Source organism: Pygoscelis adeliae, unplaced genomic scaffold (assembly GCF_000699105.1).
Source record: "Pygoscelis adeliae isolate BGI_AS28 unplaced genomic scaffold, ASM69910v1 Scaffold222, whole genome shotgun sequence".
In the NCBI taxonomy this organism is placed as follows: domain Eukaryota; kingdom Metazoa; phylum Chordata; class Aves; order Sphenisciformes; family Spheniscidae; genus Pygoscelis; species Pygoscelis adeliae.
The window spans coordinates 2,856,603-2,866,787 of NW_008824309.1; the positions used below are offsets into that span (position 1 = coordinate 2,856,603).

Here is a 10,185-nt window from a genome sequence, read left to right on the forward strand (position 1 = left end):
AAAGGGCACACCCTGGAGGGACCCCTCTGAAGTTCTAAAACAGCCAAAAAGAAAAAAAAAAAAAAGAGGAAAAAAAAAAAGAAAAAGCAAATTGTCAAAGTTATGGTAGGAAAGGGCAAGACAGCTAAAACTGTCTTTAAAAAAATCCTTCATTCTGTCATTTTGGAAAAGTTCTGAAATTTCAGTTTCCAAGTTGCAAATGTGGTGCTGCAGCAGAGATCTGGTTTTAAGCCAGCTTCAGAGTTAGCAAGTTTTGAGCATTCAGAATGCAACCAGGGTGCTTTTCATCAGGCCCTAATCTGGGTAATATTCTGGTTGACGTTTATTTTGTCTTTGACTTTAGGATGACATCCAAATAGAACATTGTATTGTTTTCTCCTTGCTACAGAGTAATAGTCCAAATGTTATATTTCCCATGGATTTTTTTTTTCCTGTTTAAAACTTTTGGAATTCATGGAATGCGTGTGCCATTGACGTTAGTAGTATGTTGTAGTAATATATAATACTCAGGGTTTATAGTAAAATGTTCTCTATATATGTATTATAAAGTTCATATTAAATACCTGGAATATCTTATATCAAAGCATCAGTGAGTGAGTCACTTGGGCAGAAGCTGCATTATGCTTTATTTGGGGTATATTAATTTTGGCAATGTAATATCTCATTTGAAATGAATGTATATTGCACTGTTGATTTTCATGGGTCTTAGAATAATAAAAACATCACGCAGCAATAAAGAAAAAAACATGCTTTTTCTGTATACACTATGTTTGGATGCAGCTCAGAGCCTTTCATAGAAGTAAACATAAAACCTATGTTGTTATACAGAAATACGAAGTACTTCATTTTACACTATGCAGTATTCATATAACAAGTTTTTAACTCAAACGTGGTTTTAATTCTGCAGAGCTAAGCTCTTTTAAGCATACTGCAAAGAAGTGCTCCTGCTTTAGAGAGGGGCAATGACTTTCTTTTTCCTTGTTCACTTCCAGGAAGGCTGATCTACCATGAGTTTTACTTATAAATTTTTTTACTACCAAATTTTGAACACTTGCCAGGCTTCACTCCTAACAACTTTGTTACCTGGCATAGAGAAAACTGAGCAAAACCTTGGAAGAAATGGTGTCCAATATGTCCAGTCCTGGAGACCTTAGAAGCTCAGGGAGGAGTCTGTGGTGGTGACTTCCTAATAATGTAATTGCATTGATACATGAGAAATTTCACGTAGCACTGACGTTATTAGTTACCGATATTACCATGTACTGAGTTAAGAAGTAGAGAACCCGAAGGAGGCGGGGAGAGACTACCCTTGATTTTGCAATATTGACCTTATCTGCAGTGCCTTGGGCGCTAGGTGATCCAGTGCATCCAGCTGCTGTGGAAAGCTGTTTATAGCTAGGTCCTTGAGCATATTTTTCAGCAAATATGAGTTAATAATGTAGCGTCATCTTAAGGTACAAGCTTGGATAAATTATTTTCAAAGTAACTGATCTTTAATTATTTTTTACTGGAGATGATCTTAAAAAAATGATTTTTGGATTAAACTGGTTTGTTTTTTATTTTAAAGAAAGTTTTTTGGAAAAGTTCAGTGCAGGAGAAGAAAAGTTTACTCAGAATTCACGCTGCTGTTTCACAGTAAGCAAAAGGCAATGCCCACACAATCCTTCTTCTGAGGTCCTCTTGTCTGTCTGCTGTCCACCACTAGCTCCTTTTCTTGGTGAAACTAAGTCAGATTTTATAACACCTTTTAGCTTTCAGTATCCATTAGAGTAGGTTTAAGGGTTTGTGTGAATTTAATGCCTTGGAACAAAACAGTGGAAATATTTCTGTTCTATTTTTCATTTTGTGAAACGAATTCAGACAAAATGGATATTGTTAGAAGTCAATAGTTAATTGAAAGATGTGGTACCTTTTATCATTAATAGTTAAAGAGAAATTACCAAATAATAATATTAAGTTTTTAGTGCTAGCTATTTATAGAATTTATTGCATTTTTATGTCATTGTTAGAAATACAATGTATTATTAGAAATGTATATATTCCTTGATCTTACCTATATATCTCTTAACTCTCAGATCTAAATTAAAAGGTATTATACCAAGATTGCTATTAATTTACTTTCTTTGCAAAATCTTAGGCTAATCGGCTGGTGGGGTCATGACTTCAAAACACGATTCCTCATGGAAAACAGTATGTACTTTTACACTTTTAATTTTACCATGTTTGATGTATTTATATATATCCAGCTTCACTTTTATAGTAATTTGAGTAGAAAGGAGAGAACTTTGCATTTCCTCACTTATGTTAAAAGCATTAAGCTAAACTCATCCCAAATATGTAATGCAATGTAGTTAACAAAATAAATGTGGGAATAAATTTGATCGGTGGGCATATGGGTCTGACTGTCTGCTTCTAGAGACTGCTGAAATACCTTCAAAATGCAGACATAGAATATGGATGAATCTTTCAAAGTATCTCAGTGAATTAAACTCATAAGTCTCTGAGGAGCGAAGATCTGAGAAAGTTCACTTGAGTAATATCTTACTTTAGGATTAGTTCCACTAGAATTAATGAGAAATTATATAAATAAAGGTAAGGCAATCTGACATAAGTCATGAAATACCACTAATGTTTCAGCATCTCCAAATTCCTTGCACTAGCGAAGGATGGGTTATAAGACAAAACCAAATCTGCTCTGAAATAGCTAAGTATTTATTGTCCCAATATGAAACGAGGACTCCTTTCCAAATCTGACAGCTAGACTGTTCAGCTCCATTTTAAAGTACGGCAGAGAGAATATCCTGAGGGATCAGGAGGAGAAAGGAGCTTTTTGGTTTGATTAGTGGTTTTGTTTTTAATATATTTTTAATTTTCTGTGGCAGCGCCTATTGATGTGACTTTGGCTGGAGAACACCTCTCTAATAGCCTCAGTCTGCTCTTTGTTTTCTGACCAAATGTAAGAGAGTGGCACTATGGAAAACCAGCAGGAGACACAAATTGCCTTGAAATACTGTTAGAAGAAGAAAATTAGTTTATTCATTTCCATGGGCAGTTTATAGGGGAGAAGTTGGGAAACGATCGTTATAAAATTAGCCAGTCTGCTGTGCGTGAAAAGCATTTCCTCCGTAGCATCCTCTTGCTCTGGTGCTGGAGCATGAAATATAAACAGTGACACAGAACTTACAGTGGGGCTTTATAGATTTATTAAATAGATTTTGTGAAATTTCACAGCCTAAAGTCTATGCAACTTCTCTACGTGGCCTGAAGCTACACTTAGCTGCATATGCAGTCTCCCACGTCTCGACAGTTTAATAAAGTTAAGGAAAGTGATTCCCTGCTCATGACAGCACCGCAGCTCCACACAAGCGTGCCTCTGCTGACTTGGAATTTCTCCGTTTTGTGCCAGTGTTAAAAGAGATTCAAGTGTAAAGGTGGTTTTAACACACACTATTTAAACAAATTAATTGCAGTCCTCTAGTTCCCATGAAGCCGCTAATGAAGTCTTCCACGGGATAAAATTGGGCTTCTCTCAAAGTTAAAAGTGTTAGCTGTGAATAGATTACTATTTCCTTTTAATGACTGATTCCTACAGGCCACATTAATGAAATATTTTATTGCGTGAGGGCGGACTTCAAGATAAGGTCCAATCCATTAAAAGGAAGAAATCAAAAACACTAATATAAGTTATTCATTTTCCAGAATTACAACTAAGTGAAGGAATTAATGGATTTCGGTTATCGAATCCTCCAATTTTACTGGTCTGTGCTCTGCAAGCTAGTTTAGAGGTAAGTAATTGCTTTACTTTGAGCCTGAATTTAAGGGTATAAAAATGTTAAATGAAAGTTAGGTGTATTATTGCTGTCTCCCTCAAAAAATTTGCAGAATAGCTAAAAAGCAAAGGGGGGGAGGGAATGAAAAACAAACAAAATAACCCCGCAACCATGAGAGACCAAGGCCTTTAGTAAATATACTCATCCCTTCACTGTTAGAATCATTATTCATTAAGGTTGGAAGAGACCTCCAAGATCATCGAGTCCAACCGTCAACCCAACACCACCATGCCCACTAAACCATGTCCCTAAGCACCTCATCTACCCGTTTTTTAAATACTTCCAGGGATGGTGACTCAACCACTTCCCTGGGCAGCCTGTTCCAATGTTTAACTACTCTTTCAGTAAAGAAATTTTTCCTTACATCCAATCTAAACCTCCCCTGGCGCAACTTGAGGCCATTTCCTCTCGTCCTTTCGCCAGTTACTTGGGAGAAGAGACCGACACCCACCTCGCTACAACCTCCTTTCAGGTAGTTGTAGAGAGCAATGAGGTCTCCCCTCAGCCTCCTTTTCTCCAGGCTAAACAACCCCAGCTCCCTCAGCCGCTCCTCATAAGACTTGTTCTCCAGACCCCTCACCAGCCTCGTTGCCCTTCTCTGGACACGTTCCAACATCTCAACATCCTTCTTGTAGTGAGGGGCCCAAAACTGAACACAGTATTCGAGGTGCGGCCTCACCAGTGCCGAGTACAGGGGCACTATCACTTCCCTGCTCCTGCTGGCAAACTTCTCACAAACTTTGCTGTTAGGCCCAGCACTCTTGAGGTTTGCACCTCCAAGCCTGACCACTAGCACTGTGTTTGTCCCGGCTTTTAGGGGCTCAGTACAAACAGCAGATTTTCCCACCGAGATATTCAGGGCTTGCCTCAGTGCCACTCGTGCAAAGGATGCCGTTAGAGATCTCCCTAGGAAGGCATCATGTAACTCTAAAAAGTTGCATCCAGAGTTGCTTCTACATATATTTCCCTGGGCAAAACAGACTTAGCTCCTTTATGAAAGAAAATGGATGTGGCCAGTTGGTGTCCTGGAATCTCAATTGAACCGCTGGCTCAAGGAACCTATCCTCCACTGTAGTCCCTTTTATTACAAACAGAAAAGACAGAAGCTGTCTGTGAATGTTTCCCAAAAGGGGAATTCATGAGTGTGGTATTTGTGAATGGGTTTTGTTTCATCTTTTCATTAGTTCTTTGGTGGCCAAAAGAGCAGAGCCCCATCTCTGACCCATCTCTGTACGAATCACTGAGATCGCGGCTCTGGAAAGGGCAGGCCTGCCATACAGAGCTAACCCCTTCCTGGCCAGGAAGGGGTGACCTGCGTGCTGAAAGCCCTCCGGTCCGCCTTGGAGAGCACAATTCAGCCCTGTCTGAAGGCATGCAGCTGTCCTCCAAACACCTTGTATAGCGCCATGTTTCGTATCGAGACGTAGCAACATTTCTCTTATGGATGGTTCACCCCTGAAATGCAGAACTCTGGGGCTAAAAAGGATGGTTTTACATAGATTTCCCTACTATATGCTACATATGCTACTATATTAAAATTTTTTCTAAGCTACTTTTCAAGCCTGCCTTGGTTAGCAAGGTTTTGCCATCAGCATAAATGGGAGAAATTTCTTTCTGCTAGCATTCCATTAATGCTAGCGTCACGGCAAAGCTGATGCTGGAACAAAGAGCAACGTCCATACACTGTATGTCCCTCTTCTTTATTTATTGAAAAAACAGTATCTTAAGCAAAGTCAGAAAATTGCCAGTTGTGCTCTCTCCAGCTTACATGCAATGTTGAAGGACTGCAAAGGGCACAGCAATGCTTCTTGTTCTGCCTGACAATTTATTTTGTTAGTCCTTAAACATCCAATATATTTTTTTAAACTTTATGTGACCTTCGAGATAAGCTGAAAGCTATTCTGCTATGACCCAGATTGTCAGTGCTCCAGTTTGTGTGGGTTGATGTCATTTAGCCCACTGCAGGGAGCCTCAAACAATGAGGGCTGAGCAGTTTCCATCGCCTCCCCTTTCCGTGCCTGCATTACCTTTTGGCACAGCCAGGATTTCCCAATGCTAATTGCTCTAATACAGTGGGAAACAAAATAGTTTTCACGTCTGGCAAGAGATGGCTAGTGAAATTGCATGCCACCTTCACTGGGACACATTAAGCAGAAGGCAGTGTTTCCAATGGAAACAATGAAAACTGCAAGTGTTAATGGATGTTATTCCTCAATAATGCTTAAAGTGACTGTTATGGCAGTAGCTGCTCCCTTTTATGGAAAAAAGGGGAGCGCTCTACAGCCACATTTAAAAGATCTTTTTCAAAAAATTTCACCCAGGAGGCCAAATATTCCTTGCGCAAAGCCTGAGCAAACAAATTTTTGCATGCAGCCTAAGGAGATCCATCCCTCATGCTGCTGCAAAGCCCAGAGGAATAGGAAGCAGGTCTCCATTTTACCTCCAGTAATGTGCTGCATAGTGTGTACGCTCTGCCTGCCTGTGTGGTGAGGGAGGCACCTCTAGAGTTTTGTTGACCTGTGCAAGTCCTGACTGCTGACGGCTCTGGTCCCTGTCACATTCATTTCCGTGGCTGCACTGTCTTCGTGCAAAGTCTGTCTTACAGCAGCCATGTTTTGTTTCACAGAAAACGTGTAGGGGCTTTTGGCTTTGTGCAGCATCTGGTGGTTGTGATAGCATCATGGAGTAATACTTGGGATATTCTACAAAAGAGTGATTTCCAGATGCTGCTGGAAACCAGACCTTGTATTTTGAGTAGGATTTCTCAGTTACCTCTTTATACACTTTTCCAGGTTATGATATAAGTAATCTTAAAAGTGTTACTCCTTCAGTGTGGAGCAGTGATTTCTTGAGAGTGAAGATCATGGATTTTCATACAGGACCTCCGCTTTGCCTCTGATTTTGCAGCTGCAGTCAGCGGAGGCATAATCGTCCATGAGCAGCTATATGGCATTTATGTGCCAGAATCTGATTTGAAGTGACTGTTGAGTACTTGCAAGTCACTATCTTGTCATCTTTCCCTGAAGCTACTTGCATGGGAAGAAAAAAAAGGGGAGTTTTGGGAAAGGCAGGGGTGAATTGTTTCTGGGGTCACATTTTCTATTGTTCCCTGTAACCGAGCCTTTCCAGAGCACCTTTGCCTGCTCCCAAACTCTTCTGCCACATCGTTTGTTCTGGTTCGCGTGGCAAAGTAGTGCAGCCATTTTTAAGCAATCCCTTTTGCATGTCTCATGACGTTTTGAGTTTCTGCAGCTCACCAGTCCTTGTAGCTGTGTAAGAGCATAGAGCTCTTAAGTCAGAATCAAGCAAATAATTTTTCTTCTTGCGGACTAGCAGAGGCAGAGCCTGTACAGGACTTAAAATGGTAAAGTCAATATGTTAGTACAAATTCGGTATTTTCAAAGACAAGAGTTTGTAGTTTAGTCGTGATGTTTCAGTCTTGACCCTTGGCTTTTGTTATTTGAGGTACACACAAGTAAAAACTTGCATGTGATTTTGAGTTTAATGCAGTTCTGTTGAATGTATAGAGAATTTATGGATCCTCCACATACGCAAAAGAATGCCCTCTTAGCAAACTGTTTTTGTGTGCAAATTCATTTATGCAGATACAGATGTGTGTAAAACTTTAACAGTAGACAGAAATGTCTTTCATTATCTAAAGACATTATCTATAATGTCTATCTGATATTGCCACTTGATTCCAATGATAATATGTATAGAGGAATCTGCTACCTAGCACAGTAAGAACAACAGAGTTTGGTCCCTGTATTACCAGAACAATTTAAGTTATTAAAAAGCTCAGAAACAGCCTCAGTCTTCTTTACTTCCTTTTTATTTTCTATGGCAGCACATTATCATTCTAATGATTTAAAATCATTATAGGTTTTTGGTCAAACTACAATGAAAGTATTGAGAAGGAAATCTATTCTACTCACCGGTTACTTGGAATACCTGATAAAGCATTACTACAATGAGGATAAAACAAATCCAGAGAAGCCTTTTATAAAAATAATCACGCCATCTCAGATTGAGGAAAGAGGATGCCAGCTCACGCTATCTTTTTCCCTTCCAATCAAATCTGTGTTTAGAGAGCTGGAGAAGAGAGGAGTAGCTGTGAGTAAATCAAAATTCATTCTCTTACACACAGTTTTGTGACCATATACCATACCAAAGTAATAATTTTGCTTTTATTCAAATATAACCTTGTGTAAGGGCAAAAAAGATTGGGAATGATGAAAATTGCTTACATGGCATCTTCAAACTTTAGTTGTGCAAATAATCAAATAAGTAGAGTTCTTTTATAAATTATTTGTTAGTCTGTATATTGTCCTTTATTGATTTATTTCCAGTAGTTCTGTGAGTAGCATCCAGGAGTCACGACTGAGGTTAGAGCAGCTTTATGGGTGCATTATGATGGGGGAGGCATTACGGATCTGAAACTGATGGTCTGAACAGGAAAGATAGGAGAAAAAAAAAAAGAAAAAAAAGCAGATCACAGGAAAAACACAGATATGAGTATGTGAGAGCTGTCCAGTGCAATGTACTGCCTGCACAGGTCTCCTCTGTTCAGTGTGTTTGTCCAGGTCCCCTGCCGTGGGTCCAGGCGTGAGGCCAGAGACCACAAAGAGGAGGTCTGTGCCACCCTGGGGTGCTGGCAGTCAGCAGAGCCCAAGGGGTGCTCACCCTCCCCAATGCCACAACTTGCACACCTACAGCCCGACGATGACAAGGAGATCTGAACCTCCACCGATCCCTTTCCTGATCTGCAAATGGCCAAACCCTTGCTCTTTACAAGGCATCGAGGCGGAGAAATTAAAAAGCTATCATTCCCTTAGAGATGTGTTTTAGCACTCAGAAAAAGAGGCCGCTGAACGGCAGTGCCATGTAATGGCGCGGTTACCGGTGAGCACTGCTCAAAATGAATAAAAGCTAAATTTAAGGCTATACATTTGGTGATTTAGCAGCGCTGGGAGGTGAGGCTGATAGTGTAATGCCATATAAATGATATATGAGTTTTATTTCTGCTGGTGACTTGTGTCCCCAAAGGGCAACTCCTCTAGGCTAAATATGCTGCTGTTTTGGTGCTGCCAGGGAATTCCAGGAACTGCTGCTTTTAAGAGGGCATGGGGCCTTACGCTGTTGGCTTGTCTTCGTGATGTAGTAACATGCATCAAATATGAGAGATTGTTCTATTCAGCAAAATGTTCAAATTCATCGAGGGGGGGAAGAAAAATACTGCAAGCTCTGCAGCATTACTTGTACCTGCAGTACAAGACACTTTATCATATTGGCATGTTTCTCTTTTGTGGTAACTTTTTTGTCACCTGTGTGCCTCTTCAACTATGGGTTGCTGTAGGCACTAAGGTGAATTATGGGGCTACACAACTGGTTTGGAGCCCCTCAATGGCACTGCTAGAGTCCTGCCCATCTTGAGCCTTGCATCCTTTTTAGGCAACACACCACTCTTCTTGCGATGTTCTTCGCAATAATGCTCCTCACAGTAGTTTCTTGGGGGTCCCAAAGTTTTTATGTGTGTCTCCTTGTCAGTCCAGTCATTCTTCCTTGAAGACAAGGATGACATTTAAAAATATAGTCTGACAGATAAATATGAAGTGACCTGAATTTACTAAGCGTTCCCTTTCTCTTTTGCAGTGTGACATGCGAGAACCAAATGCTCTTCGCGTTGCCCCAGTTCCTCTTTACAATTCTTTCCATGATGTGCACAGATTTCTTGAAATCCTGGGATCTGCAATTACATCTTCAAAACAAACAGCAAACAATAGTGCGCTATCTGGTTCTTATTGATGGTTCAGCTGTATCTTTTAATCTATTTCTGACTAAGATGCATTTATCCCACTGAGCGATTCTTTGCTTCGAGTAGACTGAGCTATATCCCATGCAATTTGCAAAAAAATGACTGTGCTTGAATAGTTATTTACAACAGACATAGTTTTATTAAAGCTCATATTTCCACTCTGCTTTGACTTTGACTTCATGAATTAGTATGCTTTGTATATTTTAATGGGGCTTTTCTTAAACATTTTATGTAGTTTTATTACATTAGCTTTGAGAAGCATGGAAGAATTGCTATCAACTAGAACAGGAATGAAAAAAAAAATCCCTCCTTTATTATAAAAATGATGCTTAATAAAAAGTGGAAAATAGACAAATCACCAACAGTTAAAAGATACAGTCCAATTTACATTTTTAAATTATCAATTCTATTTAAAGTACATGGTATACTTGAAAAGTAAAAGTTGAACAATTAGTTGTTTAAAAACTGTTAAATGCTGCATACTGGATTTTTCAAAGGGCCCAACATTTTGAAAATCTAGTTTAATTAATGATTTAATTG

The 10,185-nt window shown here is 39.6% G+C and overlaps 1 protein-coding gene across 1 annotated transcript in view; it reads left to right on the top strand.

Annotated features, from left to right (window-relative positions):
• The window catches only part of KYNU (kynureninase), a 59,423-nt gene extending 49,788 nt beyond the window's left edge, over window positions 1–9,635 (top strand). Inside the window, exons 12-13 of the mRNA XM_009318943.1 lie at window positions 7,713–7,943; window positions 9,483–9,635. Coding sequence (XP_009317218.1) covers window positions 7,713–7,943; window positions 9,483–9,635 — 384 coding nt within the window. The remainder of the gene's footprint in view (window positions 1–7,712; window positions 7,944–9,482) is intronic.
• The last annotated feature ends 550 nt before the right edge of the window (window positions 9,636–10,185 follow it).